This window comes from Papio anubis, chromosome 16 (assembly GCF_008728515.1).
Source record: "Papio anubis isolate 15944 chromosome 16, Panubis1.0, whole genome shotgun sequence".
In the NCBI taxonomy this organism is placed as follows: Eukaryota; Metazoa; Chordata; class Mammalia; order Primates; family Cercopithecidae; genus Papio; species Papio anubis.
In genome coordinates, this window is record NC_044991.1 from 65,202,338 (window position 1) to 65,219,798 (window position 17,461).

General features: G+C 41.8%; 2 protein-coding genes across 4 annotated transcripts in view; one reads left to right on the forward strand and one right to left on the reverse strand.

The window, feature by feature from the left end:
- The window catches only part of TTI1 (TELO2 interacting protein 1), a 104,273-nt gene extending 90,551 nt beyond the window's left edge, over positions 1–13,722 (reverse strand). For all 3 annotated transcript variants that reach the window (XM_017944822.3, XM_017944821.3, XM_003904761.5), the window contains exon 1: positions 13,646–13,722. The gene's annotated coding sequence lies outside the window, so the exon portion shown is untranslated. The remainder of the gene's footprint in view (positions 1–13,645) is intronic.
- Positions 13,723–13,913: 191 nt separating this feature from the next.
- Positions 13,914–17,461, forward strand: part of RPRD1B (regulation of nuclear pre-mRNA domain containing 1B) — a 58,214-nt gene continuing 54,666 nt past the window's right edge. Inside the window, exon 1 of the mRNA XM_003904758.4 lies at positions 13,914–14,340. Within this exon, the coding sequence (XP_003904807.1) occupies positions 14,190–14,340 (151 nt within the window). The 5' untranslated portion in view covers positions 13,914–14,189. The remainder of the gene's footprint in view (positions 14,341–17,461) is intronic.

The following is a 17,461-nucleotide window of genomic DNA, read 5'->3' on the forward strand; positions in this document are numbered from 1 at the left end:
TACCTAACAAGATTACAGGGCAGTAAAAAATGGGATACTATTTTTGATTAATCAAAGGGCAAAAATGCAAAAAAACAAAACAAAACTAGTGAGCCAAATTGAAAACAAAAAGTAAGATGGCAGAGAGAAGTCTGTAGTACAACTGAAACAGCGATTACATTTGTGCAGAGTTTGTCAACAGTAGCACTACTGACATTTTGGGTAGGATAATTACTTGGTGGTGGAGGGCTGTCTTGTGCATTGCAGGGCATTTAGCAGCATCCTTGGCCTCTGTAATCTTGGCCATCCATCTATCTGCTGCCAGTAGCACTAGTCCAGGTGTAACAAACAAAAATGTCTCCAGACATTGCTAGATGTCCTGTCAAGGACAAAAATTGTCCCTGGATTTGGTACCATTGGTAGAGTCAGCATAATCCTAATCAAATCCCAGCAGGATTTTTGCAGAAACCTGAGTCTAAAACTGATAGAGAAATGCAAAGGACCTAAAATAGAAAAGACAATCTTCAAAAAGAAGAATGCAGTTAGAGAACTTATACTAACTGATTTCAAGTTTACTATAAAGATATAATAATTAAAGAACAGTGTATACTTGGCATAAAGAAAAATGAACAGAGTTCAGAAATAGACCACACATAGAATAGAGAGTCCAGCTATAGACCTACACACCTGACACAGGTGACAGTAAATGAAGGGGTGAAAATAATGGCCTTTTCAATTAAAGGTGCTATGTCACTTGGCTACTCATATGAAAAAAAAAAAAATATATATATATATATATGTATATATATCTTGATTCCATCACATCATATTTAAATGTGAAATGTAAAACAATAAAGCTTTCCAAAGGAAACAGACAAAAACATCTTTGTGATCCTGGAGTAGGCAAAGATTTCTTAACTAGGACACATAAAGAAAAAAACTGATAAATTGGACTACCTTAAAATTTAAGAATTTCTGTTCATCAAAAGACACTATTAAAGAGTGAAAAGGCAACCCATAAAGTGATGTTAAGACACTTGCTACACATCTGACAAAACACTCATATCTATAATATACAAAAGATTTTTTAAAAATCATTTTAAAAAGGAAAGACAACCTAATAGAAACACAAAAAAGGACCTGTATAGACATATCACAAAAAAGGATAGCCAAATAGCCAATAAACATATGACAAGACTTTCAATATCATTAGTCAGGAAAATGCAATTTAAAACCACAATGCAATACCATTACCCATCCATGAGAAGAACTAAATTGAAAAAAGGGAACATACTAGGTGCTGGCAAGGATACAAAGCAACTAAAACTCTCATTCGATGCTGGTGGGACTATAAATCAGTGCAGCTAGTACAGAAAACTCATTGGCAGTATCTATTATTTCAAAGGTGAATATATATATGCTCTATGATCTAGCAATTCCATTCTTTGATATATACCCAATAGAAATGTATATATAAGCTTATCAAAAGATGTATTCTGGAATTCACTATACACAATCACCCTAAAATGAAAACTACCCCAATGCCTATCTATAGCAGAATGGATAAATAAACTGTAGTATATTCTCTCAATGAAATACTATACAGATGAAGATTTACCACAAGCAGAGATCTTCAAAAGACTGGGTTATAGGCTCAGAAATATATAAACCAGCTTTCTCTAAGGAAGACAGCATAACACATTGCTACTCTGACATGACTATAAAAGGCAATCATATAGCTTTATGGGATGGCCATGAAATCACAGTTGTGTGACAATATGTCAATTACAGAAAGAATTGTTTAGAGATTTAGAGCCTTAGGAATCCTAGATTCTATTCCTATAAAATGCACCCTGATTACTTAGAGTGGTGCTACACCAAAGTTTGATGTTTATAACCAATAGCAACAGGGGCATTCTGGTCCAGAAAGTTATACTGGGATGAGGCATTCAGAACAAACGGATTCTCTGGGTGAGCAGACAAAACCACCCAGAGCTCAGAGAGTGACTGAATAAACATGAATAAACATAAGCATGACTAAACAGTTCTTGACTGCTAATGGACATCTAAACCCTTTCTAGTTTAGTGGCCCTCCGCTGTGGTCCTGGAAAGTAGTTGGCAAGGAGCCACTGGGGAGGTGGGAGATGAGATCTGTGATTGGACAGCATAACTGAACTCACTGCCCCTGGCAAGCCTCTTCCCCTCCCCCCGACCTTTCTGCCTTGTAACAGGGGTGGGCTATATAAGATCCTTGGGCTATGGTGTAAAGGTCGTGAAGACAAATGGAACAATCTGTACAGGACACGGTGTCATACTTTACAGATACTTAGATCCCAACGTACTTATTGTATCATACAATCAAGAAGGGAAAAGGGGAGGGAAAAAGTGCAAAAGGAATTTGGAAACAGAATGAATACTAACAAGGAAGAGAGAGAAGGATCTGTGTTGGGCTAGGGCACTATACACTTTGGGCTGTGCGGGAAGGCTGCTCAAGGTTAAAGTCCTGTCACAAGCAAAGGCCTGAAGGGAGAAAAGCCATAGCACCTAATAAAGGCAGAGATGAGACAGAGATGCCATTGTGGCAGGTGAGCCAGGCCTCACACAGCAATTCAGATGAAATCATTTGCTCAGGGCCTTTGCACTTGCTGTCCTCTCCCCTATGTCCTCAGGGCTCGCCCCTTTACCACTTTCAGGGCTTTGTTCAAGTGAGGACTGGTCTGATCACCCCTATTTAACACTGCTACCTATGCTTACTCCTCCTTATCTCCTTTCCTTGCCTTTAAATTTTTCATCCTTAGCACTTCACACCAGCTGTCAAACCAGATTATCTACCTGTTTGTTTACTGTTTCTCTCCCTTCAATGGAATACTAGAATCAGTGATTTTTGACTGGTTTCTTAATTGCTTTTGGTACAAAGTAGGTATTCAATAAATGGGCGTTGAATTAGTGGTCATAATGCAAGATCTGGTTCTGTCATTTGTAGAGCGCTGGTATCAGCTATTCTGAACTGGATTCTAGATGAAACCTACCATGCTCTTCTCTTGGGGTGAGTTTTTCCTACATATAGTTGATCTAGTCTACACTGGGAAAGTGCTGCTAGATTTCATTCTCATGGGATAATCACAGTTCTAGATTTGGCTGTACTCTAGCCCACTTTTAGGCTATTTCCAGAACTGGGACAGAGGGAACATGTATATACTCTCTCTATACATGCTTTCCCCCTTCTGAAGAATAAGTTGTAAGATGACATAGGTATTTGTTCAATAATCCATCTGGGTGCAGTGTTCAGAGTACACTGGAGGACTGATCTGGGTTCTACCCCTGACTTTTACAGTACCTGGCTGTGTGATTTCCATGAATTCTAGCTTCTTCAATATAAAATAAACTTCTGGATGAGACAATCTCCAAAATTTCCACCTTTGAATAACTAGCCTATGGAAAGAACGACTGGGTTTAGAGCCCAGAGATAGGAGTTCAGATGTAAAAATCATCAATACAAGTTCTTGAATAAGAGGAAAACATTTTTCTTTTGTTGTTGAAAAAAAACCCCATCATACATCAGGCAAAGTGCTAGGTATTTAATGTATTCCTCATCCACAAGCTAAGCAGCACAAGGCTCAGAGAGGTTCAGTGATGTTCACACAGCAAGCAGGTGTCACACTTGGGCTTCATCTCGAGCCTGCCTGACTCCAAAGGCTGTATATACTCTTTCCACTATGCCAGAGGTTCCCAACCTGGCTGTTTAGCAGAATCAAGGAGGAACAATTTAAGTACAGATTCCTGGGCTCCACACCAGATCTACGGAATCAGAATCAATGTGGTGGGGGAGCAGGTATAATTGGGAATCCACAATTTTAAAACTTTGCAAGGTCAGCCCCATGGCCAGTGAGGTGTGGGAACCTTGCACTGTATATATTCTCTATGTGCTTTCCCTTCTGAAGAACAAATCATATGATGAAATAGGTACTTGTTCAACAATCCATCTGGTTGCAGTGTTCAGAGTACACTGGAGGACTACTATCTTGGGTTAAAATGATGAGTTTATTTGTCTCCCCAGCTGAACGGTATAGTGTTACAGCTTTACTTGTGGTTTCCCCAGCACCTGCTGGTGTCTGCCAAGCAGTTCCCACTCACTGTTTAATAAATAAGTAAAAGAAGCTGGATAAACATTAACCCTTCAGCATATTCTGAAGTTTTGTTGATTGCTACTCATCTTTCCCTCTATCTAGAAATGTTTCCTTAGCATATACTATTTGCCATACAGTGTGCTAAATTCTTGACAAGGGAAGAGATACAATGTTAACGAGAGAGGCTAACACTGTAAGGGAAGTGTACTGCAGAACAGGAAGAACATGCAGAGGAGGGGAATCAAGGAGACTTCCCATACATATTTCCGGAAATTACTCTAGGCTCACATAATGCTTAGTTTACAGCTGTCCCTTATAGAAAATATGTGAAGCTGTGTCTTGTATTACACTAATACTATGTGCCTGTTCCCTCCACTAGACAGGACCTTTTTTGCTAGGCAGTACATTCCAAAAGAGGGATTCTTAACTTAGAAGAGAGTGTACATAGAATATATATATGAACGACCTCCTGCCCTCCCCCCACTTATTTATAAATATTAATATAAACAAAAATTCTGCTCTCACACACACATGAATATAAATAGAAAACTTAAGCGTCTGGGGAGATGCAGTAGGCATACATTTCCCTATTCCTTTTGTTAAATATAACTAAAACCCCTGGACATTATATATAAAGCAAATACAAGAAGAAAGCAGACTGGTTAGGGATCCTGGGACCTGGGGAGTGACACAGTGCTGAGTTCCCTAGGTTTTCTTTCTGCCTTATAGACCCAGGCCCTGGAGTTGAAGAAGCTGGCAACCGGGAAGCACCAACGGGCACAGACACAAAAACCCCAACCTGCTCTTTCTAGCCAAAGGAGTAGGAGAATGGGCACCCTCGCAAGACAAAAAACTTTTGGACAGCAAACGCTCTACTCCAGCCAAACACTACAGAAAATAAGGCAGCCTCCACCTGCCTTAAACTTCCACTCCTACTTGGCAGTAATGAGATAGCATCAGAGGAGACCTAGTCAGGACTTTCACCACTGCCCAGTGGTAATGATGCCACCTCCATCCACTCCAATGTTAGTGGAGACCAAGTGGGGAGTTGGGACCGCCACACCCAGCCAGCAGTATATCTCCACCCAGCAGTAATGGGGAGACCTTTTTCTTGGGTGTCAATGGAGGCTGAATGACAAACTTAGACTTCTACCTCCACCTGGCAGTGATGAGATACAGACCCCCTTCTCCTACCAGATTAGGAACGGTGTCAGAGAAAACCATCCTAAACATTAGACTAAACAGCCTAAACAGAAGACTAAACAGCCTCAACAGATGTCTCAGAACGTTATATAGAAATGTCCAGATCTCAATATAAAAATCACTCATCATACCAGGAACCAGGAGGAACTCAGACAGAATGAAAAAAGACAATCGGTGGGCTGTGATGGCTCACACCTGTAACCCCAGCACTTTGGGAGGCTGTGGCTGGTGGATCACCTGAGGTCGGGAGTTCAAGACCAGCCTGGCCAACATGGTGAAACCCTATCTCTACTAAAAATACAGAAATTAGCCAGGTATGGTGGCGCACGCCTGTAATCCCAGCTACTTGGGAGGCTGAGGCAGGAGAATCACTTGAACCCGGAAGGCGGAGGTTGCAGTAAGCCGAGATTGCGGCATGGCACTCCAGCCTGGGCAACAAGAGCAACACTCCATCTCAAAAAAAAAAAAAAAGAAACAAGACAATAAACACATGTCAACACCAAGATGATAGAGACAAAGATGTTAGAATTATCTAAGGAAGACATTAAAGCAGCATGATTAAAATGTATCGATAAGCAATTATGAATACACTTCAAACAAATGAAAGAATAGAAAGCCTCGACAAAGAAATAGAAGATATAAATAAACAAGTGAAAATTTTAGAACTGAAAATTTCAGTAACAAAGAGCTCAGTGGATGGGCTCAACAGCAGAATGGAAGGAAGAAAAAAATCTGTGAGCTGGAAGATGGAACAATAGAAATTACCCAGTCTGAACAAAAGAGAAAAAACAGACTGAAAAATATATAAACAGAGCATCAGGGAACCTGTGGGACCAACAGGGCAGGCTGAAAAAGTACTCAAAGAAATAATGGCTGAAAATGCCATAAAGTTGGCAAAGACATAAATCTATATATCAAGAAGCTGAGTGAACCCCAAAGAAATTTATCCCAAGACTCTTCATAATTTCATTTCTGAAAACTAATAACAAAAAATATTGAAAGCATCCAGAGAAAAATTATACCTTGTCTACAGGGAAGAAACAATTTTTTTTTTTTTTTTTTTGGGACAGAGTCTCATTCTGTCACCCAGGCTGGAGTGCAACGGCGCCATATACATTCACTGCAACCTCCACCTGCCAGGTTTAAGCAATTCTCCTGCCTCCGTCTGGGTACCTGGAATTACAGGCGGGCACCAGCACTCCCAGCTAATTTTTGTATTTTTAGTAGAGATAAGGTTTCACCATGTTGGCCAGGCTGGTCTCAAACTCCTGGCCTCAAGTGATCCACCCACCTTAGCCTCCCAAAATGCTGGGATTACGTGTGAGCCACCCTGCCCAGAAGGGAGAAAACAATTCTAATGACAATAGATTTCTCATCAGAAACCATGTAGGCCAGAAAGAAGTTACACAATAATTTTTGGGTGCTGAAACAAACAAACATCAATGCAGAACCATATACCCAGCAAAAAATGTTCATCAGGAATGAAGTGGAAATCAAGACTTCTGAGAAGAAGGAAAACAAAGAGAATTTGTCACCAGTCAACTGACTGTAAAAGAATGGCTAAAGAAAGTTCTCTAAACAGAAAGAAAATAAGAAAGAAAGAAAGAAAAAAAGAAGAAGAAAAGAAAAGCAATCCTGGAACATTAAGGAGGAAGAAAGGACATGGTATACAAAAATATGTGTAAATGCAATTTATAAGGGCTTTCCTTATCCTCTTGAGTTTTCAAAACCATGTTTGACAGTTGAAGCAAAAATTGTAATGCTGTCTGACGTGGTTCTAAATGTATGCAGAGAAAATGTTTAAGACATTTATATGATAAATGGGGAAAGTAAAGAGACATAAAAGGAAATAAAGTTTCTATACTTTGCTAGGTAAAGATAAGTTATGTACACACAATGTAACACCTAGAAGGACCACTAAAAGTGCTACATACAAAGAGATACACTCAAAAACATCACAGATAAATCATACGGAATTCTAAAAAACATTCAAGTAATCCACAGTAAGCCTAGAAAAAGAAAGCAGATAAATGAAAAAGCGAATAAACAGAAAAAAATAAAACATAGTCATCTCTCAGTTTTCACCAGAGATTGGTTCCAAGACTCCCATGGATACCAAAATCAGAGGATGTTCAAGTCCCTTATAGAAAATAGTGTAGTATTTGCATATAACCATGCATATCCTCCCATATATTTTAAACCAACTCTAGATTACTTACAAAACCTAACACAATATAAATGTTATGTGAACAGTTGTTATACTATATTGTTTTTAAATCTGTATCATTTTTACTGTTGTATTGTTATCTTTTTTTATTTTTTTCAAATACAGTTGACCCTTGAACAATGTGGGGGTTAGGAGTGCAAACCCCCTCAAGCAGTCAAAAATCTCTATAAATTTTGACTCCCCAAAAACTTAACTATTGACAGCCTGCTGTTGACTGGAAGCCTTACTGATAACACAAACAGTTGTTTAACATAATTTTACATACTGTATGTATTATATGCTGTGTTCTTACAATAAAACAAGCTAGAGAAAAGAAAATGTTATTAAGAAAATCACAGGCTGGGCCCGGTGGCTCACGCCTGCAATCCCAGCACTTTGGGAGGCTGAAGTGTGCAGATCACGTGAGGTCAGGAGTTCAAGACCAGCCTGGCCAACATCGTGAAACCCCATCTCTACAAAAATCCAAAAATTAGCCAGACATGATGGCAGGTGCCTGCAGTCCCAGCTACTCAGGAAGCTGAGGCGGAAGAATCACTTGAACCCAGGAGGCAGAGGTTGCAGTGAGCCAAGATCATACCACTGCATTCTAGCCTGGGTAACAGAGCAAGGCTCCATCTCAAAAAAAAAAAAAAAAAAAAAAAAAAAAAAAAGAAAGAAAAGAAGATCACAATTACTATTCGAAGTATATCATTACACAGGTCTTTATCCTAGTCTTCACCTTGAGTAGGCTGAGGCGGTGGTGGGCTGGCAGAAAGGAAAGAAAATCTGCATATAAATAGACCACCACAGTTCAAATCTGTGTTGTTCAAGGGTCTACTGTGTTTACAATCCACAGTTGACTGAATGCACAGAAGCGGAACCCATGAATACAGAGGGTCAACTATAATTGTATTACGTATAAAAGGTCTAAATACATCAATTAAAAGACTGAGATTGTCAGAGTGGATTTAAAAACATGATCCGACTACATGCTGTCTTTAAGAAACTCAATATGCAGAAAGATAGAGGCAGGTTGAAAATCAAAGGATGGAAAAAGATATTATCATGCAAACATTAATCAAAGGAAAGTAAGATTAGCTATATTAGTACCAGATAAAGTATACTTCAGAGCAAAAGAAGAAAAAAATTACCAGAGACAGAGTACAATGAATAACAGGTATATCTACTAAGAACATATTGCAATCTTAAAATGCATATGCTGCAAAACGTGTGAAACAAAAATGTACAAAACTAAAAAGAGAAACACATAAATTCACAAGAATGGATGGTGGTGACTTCAATACTCCTCTCTCAACAATGGATAGAATAACCAGACCAAAAATCAGCAAGGATATAGAAAAACTTACCACCACCATCAACCAACAGGATCTATGACATTTATCGAACACTCTATCCTACAACAGCAGACTACACATTCTTTTGTTGTTGTTATTTGTTTTCTTAGACAGGGTCTCACTCTATTGCTCAGGCTGCAGTGCGGCGGCTCAATGATGGCTCACTGCAGCCTCAATTTCCCGAGCTCAAGCAGTCCTCCCACTTCAGCCTTTTGAGTGTCTGGGACTCCAGGTACATGCCACTATGCCCAGCTAATTTTTGTATTTTTGTAAAGACAGAGTTTTGCCATGTTGTCCAGGCTGGTCTTGAACTCCCAGGCTCAAGGGATCCTCCTGCCTTGGCCTCCCAAAGTGTTAAGATTACAGGCATAAGCTACCATGCCTGGCCTACATTCTTTTCAAGTGCTCATAGAACATATATTGAGAGAGATGATTATCCTGCCATAAAACAAACCTCAACAAATTTAAAAGAGCTGAAATCATACAGAGTGACATTCCCCAGCCACAATGAAATCAAGCTTGAAATCACTTAACAGAGAGATAACAGGAAAATCTCCAAATACTTGGAAACTAAACAACATGTTTCTAAATAATCCACGGAAGGGAAATTAGAAAAAAAAACATGGAAATGAATGAAAATGAAAATATAACACACCAAAATCTGTGGATACAGCTATAGCCATGCTGAGATGTAAATTAATAGTACTAAGTCATAGGTCAGAAAAGGGGAAAAGTCTCAAATAAAAAAGGTAAACTCCTACCACAAGAACCTAGACAAAGTAGAGCGAAATAAAGCAAGCAGAAGAAGGTAATAATAAAGAGCAGAAATTGACGAAACTGAAAACAGAAAACAGAGAAGGACAATGAAATAAATAACTGGCTCTTTGAAAAGGCCAATAAAATTGACAAACTTCTAGCAAGATTGACAAGCGAGTGAGTGAGCGAGAGAAAGAGAGACGAGAGAGAAGAGAAGAGACACTGATATTGGAAATTACCAATATCAGTAATGAAACGGGATAGTACTACAGACCCTGCAGACATCAAAAGGGTAATATGGGAATGCTATGGTTTGAATATCTGTCCCTTCCAAAACTCATGTAGAAATTTAATTCCCAATGTATTAGGAGGTGCAGTCCTTATAAGCCCTCATAAATGGATTAATGGGTTATCATGGGAACCGGCGGCTTTATAGAGGAAGAGAGACCTGAGTTACCACACTCAGCCCCCTGGCCCTGTGATATCCCGCACTGCCTTGGGACTCTGCAGAGTCCCCACCAGCAAGAAGGTTTTTTACCCGATGTGGTCCCTTGACCTTGGATTTCTCAGCCTCCATAACTGTAAGAAATACATCCTTTTTCTTTATAAATTACCTAGTTTCAGGTATTCTGTTATAAGCAACAGAAAACAAAGACAGGGAATACCACAAATAGCTTTACCCATATAAATTTGACAACTTTGATGAAGTGGTTAATTCCTCAAAAAACACAACCACAATATGAAAGAGATTATTTTAACAGCTTTATAACTTTTAAAGAAACTGAATTTGTCACTTAAAAACTCCAGAATAAAAAGAAAGAAGCAAAGGAAGGGAGGGAGGGAGGAAGAAGGAGGGAGGGATGGAGGGAAGTGAGGAGTGAAGGAGGGAATCTCCAAGCCAAGATGGTTTCATTGGAGAATTCCACCAAACATTTAACGAAGAATTCACACCAATTCTGCACATACTCTTCCAGAAAAAGAAGAAACACTTTCCAATCCATTTTATGAAGCCAGTATTATCCTGATGCCAAACCAAAGGCAATACAAAAATTTAAATAATCTATAGACCAATTTCTCTCATGAATATAGATGCAAAAATCCTAAACAAAATATTAGGAAATTCAGCAGTATGTAGAATACACACACACACACACACACACACACACACACCCCACCCCCACCCCCACCCCATGATTCAGAGATGAAAGGCTGGCTCAATATTTGAAAATCAATTAGAGTAGTTAATATTAACAAGCTATTAACAAGCTTAAGAAAAATCACATAATCTTATCATCCTCATCTTTCAGACCTCTGTATATTGAAGTGTCCTAGGACTCAGTCTCTTTTTACACCTTATTCCCTGTTATGACTCTCGCATTTTTATCTCTAGCCCAGATCTCTCTTCCTTGAATTCTAGACCCATAAACCCAACTGCCCCTTAGACATCTATACTCAGATAGGCATTTCCAAATGGACATGTCCAAATACAAATGCTTGCTCTTACTCCCCAAACCAACTCTTTTCTGTAATTCAGTAAATGGAAGCTCTATTCTTATAGTTGCTTAGGCCAAAACCCTTGGAGCTATCTGAACTCTCATATGTCTTTCACACCCCACATCCAATCTATCAGCAAATCCTGTTACGTCTTCCTCTAAAATATCCCCAGAACTGTCCCTTTCTTACCACTTCCACGGATACAACCCTGGTTTGAGGTATCCTTTCACCGTTACTACAACAGCTGTCAGACTGGTTCTTCCTGCTTCTATCTTTGCACCCTTACTGTCTTATTTTCTACCTAATAGCCACAATGCTCCTTCTTTGTGCAAAACTGCCCAATGGACTTCATTTCATTCAGAGTAACATCTAAGTCTACGTTACCGCCAACAAGTCCCCATGTGATGCAGTCCCTTTCTACTTTTCTGAGTTAATTTCCAGCCACCCTTCTGGTTCATATCACTCCAGCTTTATTGTCCTCTCTGCTGTTCCTCCAAAATGCCAAAAATGGTATAACCTTGGTTTTCCCTCTTCCTGGAACCATGGCATATGGCTTGTTCTCTGAAACGTCACCTCATCAATTAAGCCTTCTCCGAGAAGCATAAGTAAAAGACTGCCCACCTACACATACACATTCCTTATCCTCCTTACCTTTTTGATTTTTATTGAAGTTACTTACCACTTTCTGACTTACTCTAAACTTGCATGTTTGGTTTTCTGTCTTTCTCAGTAGAAGGTAAGTTCCCGAGGACATGGATTTTGTCTGTTAGCTTAGAAAAGCGCTTTGGACATAGGTGGTGAAAAATTATTTGCTGAATGAATGAATAAACTATTGGTTCAGGAATCAAGAATTTGGGATCAGATATAAGATAAACCTAAGTTGACTCCTGCCTCTGCTATTTCCTAGCTATGTCCAAGTACATAGGGTACTTAACCATGCTTTATGTTTTCTAGTCTATCAAATAGTGATTGTAATAATAATCTCAACTCCTAAGACTGATGTAAGAATTAAATTTAAAAAGTATGTAATTTGCTTAACAGACAGTGACTTGGTATAAAAGCGCTCAGCATATGACACTGTTACTTAATATGGAAAGAAGACCTAAATTTTGACACAAAAGCCCTCAGTTATGACTAGATACTCACTGTATGATTTTAGATTATTCACCTCTTTTACACTAACTCACTTGATAAGTCAGGAACTGCAGCCAAAAAGATGGCTAAGTTGCAGCCCCTTCCCTCAAATCTTAGTAAAGTGATCTTGGGTAAGTCACTTAACCTCTCTGAGCCTAAACTCTCTTTACCTCTCCTAAGCTGTCAAAAGGGGGATAATATAATACCTCATAGCTTTGTTGTGAGGATTAAAAGAGTTACTGTGTGGGAACTGTGTCTAGCACATTGTAACCTCTCACTGTGTTAGCTATGATTATGATTCTAGTCTGGAGGAGGAGTAAAAGCATGTAAGCAAAGAACTGCAATACAGTGCAATAAGAGCAAAAGCAGGCATCAATTAGAAGAACGTCTCCTAAACTAGAGTCTGCCCACAACTAGGAAGTTATACCACGATCACGAAATTTTAAAACTCTCTTACGTCTATAACTTAACTCCCTACCATCACCCCTGTGGCAGTAAGAAAGATATTTCTCTCCTGCTTTGATAACTGGGATTTAAACACTCAAAAAAAAAGGGTCAAGGTTTAGAGTCTCACAGAGTGTTCTGTTTTGTTTCAGACAAGAGTCTTGCTCCGTCGCCCAGGGTGGAGTACAGTGGCACGACCACAGCTCACTGTAACCTCTAACTCCTGGGCTCAAGGGATCCTCTCGCGTAGCTGGAACTACAGGTGAGCGTCACCATGCCTGGCTAATTTTCGCTATGTTACCCAGGATGGTCTTGAACCCCAGTCCTCAAGCTATCCTCTCGCCTCGGCCTCCCAAAGGGTTGGGATTACAAGCAAGAGCCATTGCGCCAGGCCTCAAATAGCGTGTCTTAACATGAGGTCAGCAGACACATTGGGAAGGGTAAGTTAGTTCCCTCCACCTTTTCCCTAAAGTTAACACCTCACTTAAGTTCGAAAAAGTCAACTGGACCCCCAGAAGGCAAGAGCAGCATGTAATAACACCCTGAGAACCCACTTAATAGCTGAGAGCCCAAATGTGTTTCATGACGGCGCTGTTACAGACTAAAAGGTCAGAATCGGACATTAAAGGGTGCTCCGGAAGGCTGAGTAGGAGCTCACTAGGTGAGAAAGGGGATGTTACTTTCGGAATGAGAACGAGCGCCAGGGCCTGGAGGCGTGAAAAGGGCACGTGGGTGGCTTGGAAGAACCAAAACTAAGTGTTTTTGGGGACAGCCAGAGAACCGAACACGTACGGAGGAAAGGTGCGGCCTGGGGCCCGCCAGATTAGAAAGGAAACCCCCCTCCCATACCCAGATCATGATCTCTCAGCCTCAGTGTCCCCTCAGGATACCCCTCTATGGGGTCCCAGCTGTTGGGCTCCCTCTGGTTCCCGCCACTCTTCCCTTACCTCGTCTTCCAGCCTTTCCCTTACTCTCCCGCCTCCTCTGCCTCGCCGGAAGTGACGCGCTAAGTAGCGCGCCGTACCGCGCCAGAAAGGTTCCGAGGGAGCGGGAAAAAGGGTTCCAGCGAGATCCACTGCGCAGGCGTGCGGGCTTGAGCGGTCAAAGCCCTTTCCGGGGGCCCGGGGAACTACGTTCCTTCCCTCGGTCTCTCTCCTTCGAAGTGGTCTGCAAGAGGTTCAGACAGGCCGTCGCCTTCAAAGGGACGGTTTTCTAGAGCTCCGACGCTTCTCGGTGCCCAGCTGCTCTGGCCCTTGCCCTTTGACCCCGCTCTCGCGGTAGGGTGAGAGGTCGGGTGGCCATCTTGTGGCAGCGGCGCGGGCGGCTGTTACTGCGGAGACCCATCCCCTCCCCCTCCTTGCACCCCTGGCCGTCTGTCAGTCGGTAAAAAGTCCCGCAGCCTGTCAGGTGAGGTCCCGGCCTCGTGCCGTCGCTCTTCCCGCCGCACTGGGCGGCCCAGGCCGCTCCCTGCCGGGCCTCACTGCCGCCACCATGTCCTCCTTCTCTGAGTCGGCGCTGGAGAAGAAGCTCTCGGAGCTGAGCAACTCTCAGCAGAGCGTGCAGACCCTGTCCCTTTGGCTCATCCACCACCGCAAGCACGCGGGACCCATCGTCTCCGTGTGGCACCGCGAGCTCCGCAAAGGTAAACACCAACTCCCCACCCCTTGGACGGTCCCCGGGTTGTCCTCTCGCCCACCCACACGTTAGGCCCTTCTAAGCCTCTTCATTGAGCCTTGCTTTCCAGGCCTGATCGAGCTTCTGAGATGGGAGACAAGGTTAGCCCCATTTCTCGAAGAAGGAAACTGAGGTCCGGGAAGATTTAAGGTACTTGTCTGAGGTTCCACGGACTGGGACTCAGGTGTCCAGACTTAGAGTTCATCAAGCCATTTTCCCTTCAGTTTCCGCCTGACATCTGTGGCTGTTATTATCTCGGCTGCATTCAGCGCCGCACTGGCCCTAGCATGTCAGGCCCAGTGCTGGGTATTTGGAGTAAAAGCCAGTGGGCTCCGGAGTTAGACTCCGCAGATCGAGTGCTGGCTGGCTCAGCGACTTGCCAGCTGAATAATAGTGGGAGAGTTTCTTCATCTCCCTGTGTCTCTGTTTTCTCATCTGTAAGAGGGAGGCAAGGATAGCTACCCCCTACAAAGCCTTTACTCCATACCAGTCACTATCCTAAGACCTTTGTGTATATATATCCTCACACTCAGTCCTTAGAACAGCCCTGTGAAGTAGATAGTCTTTCCCGTCTTAGGTTAAGGAGCCACCCGACCCAGACCTTACCTCTCCTCTCCTCTCATGCAGCTGTCATTGATTTCAGGGCCTGCTCAGGTTCTGACAGACATTCATTGAACTCAGTCTGTTATGTGCCAGGCACTGGCTTGGACACTTATAGCGTGTTGCCTCTGCCAACTGCCTAGAATTTAAGTCTGACTTTGCCTTACTGACCCCAGCAACTTAACCTGTCTGTCCCTTCATTTTCTTATCTACAGAATGGATAATTGATACTTACTATGTCTTTATTACATGCGAAGTGCAGTACTGATATCTTTACATACATTGCCATCAAAAAAAATTATTGAAGCCCTATAAAGTAGGAACTTTGCAGAAGAGGAAAAATTGAGACTCATCTCGTGGTGAGAAGTAAACAGGATAATCCAAATGAACATTTAGCACGGGGTCAGGCACATTGTAGGCATTCAACAGATTATGGTGAGATGAGACTTTTGATTACTCACTGTGAGGCATGGTCTTTGCCTTCAAGTTGCTTACGGTCTGGTGGGGAAAGATGGGCACCTGCACTCCCTGATGAGTTTCATAATGGAAGACTGAAGAAATGAAGCTCCGAGCTGCTCCGGACACCCTATATGTGGTAGGCCTTTATAGCAAAGGAAGTGGCTTTACAAGTATTCTCTACTATCGGTGAGTTGAGGACACCACAGATGTCCTGCTCTACAGGCGAGGAAACTGAAGTGGCTAAGTGGTATTTTCAAGGGTTTTGAACTGTTGAGGCTCAGACTACATCAGGCTGGCAAACACCAAAATCCATGATTTTTTTTAGAAGACCCAGTTCTAACCCTTTAGCAGGGACCCTCCAAGTATTGCGTACTGTACTAAGATAGGGATCCCTGCAGCCTTTCGGGCAGTTGCGGGGAGAGGTAGAGCCTGGAGTTTATGGGGCCTTCTTCATGTACCCCAGTGTGCCATTCAGAAATTATTTGTAGAGTCTGCTGAGATGTGAATTGCCACTGTATAGAATTCTATAGGGTGGGACCTCAAAAGGCAGTTAAAGTCCATCTCAAGTGGATATACGGGGTCTCGCTCTGTTGCCCGTGCTGGAGTGCAGTGGCACAATCTCGGCTCACTGCGAGCTCCACCTCCCGGGTTCACGCTGTTCTCCTGCCTCAGCCTGCCCAGTAGCTGGGACTATAGGTGCCCGCCACCACGCCCGGCTAATTTTTTATATTTTTAGTAGACACGGGGTTTCACCGTGTTAGCCAGGATGGTCTCCATCTCCTGACCTCGTGATCCTCCCGCCTGGGCCTCCCAAAGTGCTGGTATTACAGGCGTAAGCCACCGCACGCAGCCAGGTGTCACTTCTTTTGTGACTCTTTCTTGATTCCTCACCTCACGCTAGTTGAGTTACTGAAAAAAAGCAAATTAGAGAGTACATTTGAGTATGAAGCTCCGTTATCCCTAATCTTATATGGTAGAGCCTTATGTTGCAAGTAGGCCAGCATTATTATCCTCATTTTATAGATGAGACGATAAAGGTATAGAGAGATTAAATGCCTTGTCCAGAGACATATAGCTAGGACATGAGCCCAGGGCTGCCTGATGCCAAAATGTGTTCTTTTTCAAGTACTCAGTGTCTCGGTGCATTTAATAAGTGAAGGTGGTCACCTGACTCCAACCAAACTGTAGTGCTTTCATTTATTAGAATTAATGAGTGCCTTCCACCCCGTCATACCAGTTTAGCATTTGATTTGTTCCTACTAGCTGTTCATTTGAACTGGTTACATCTTTGTCATTAGATTATGTTTTGAGGGAGAAACTAGACCTTCTTGTTTATTTGTAACACCACAAGATATAGCCTGGTGCCTGTTACATAGTTTAAAAATAGGAATTAAATCATGGTCTCTGATAGAATATTCATGGTTGGGTAAAGGATCTAAACAGCGCTATCCAATACAACTTTCTATGATAACAGCGTAAAGGATCTAAACAGCGATATCTAATACAATCTTCTGTGATAATAGCAACGTTTTCTATCTGTGCCATCCAACAGGTAGCCACTTGGCATATGTGGCTATGGAGCACTTAAAATGTGTGACTAAGGAACTAAAGTTTTAAGTAGATAGAATTGAAAATTTAGTTACCAATTTTTACCAGCTACAATTCAGGTGTTCCAGTAGCCACACGTGGCTAGTGGCTAACTTACTGGACAGTGCAGAGTTAAAAAAAGATGCTCTTCCAAGCATCAAGACCTAGCTTCCAAATATCCATGCTGCTTTCTTGAACTGAAAATGCCCCCACACTAAAGGAAAAGGATTCTGTGCCCTGATGTTCAGATTGATTAGCCCTGTAGGTTCTATCTAGGGTGAAGTCATTTTTCCTAGCTGAGATGCTCACAGACTGTCTCTGAGTTGCCTTCAAAATATATGAGATTTACAAAAATTAACTTTTTTTCTTGCTTAAATACTTCTATTCCTGATGTGTTATCTTTCCATTTTCTAGGAATAATTCTTAATTTATCCCATTTGAGC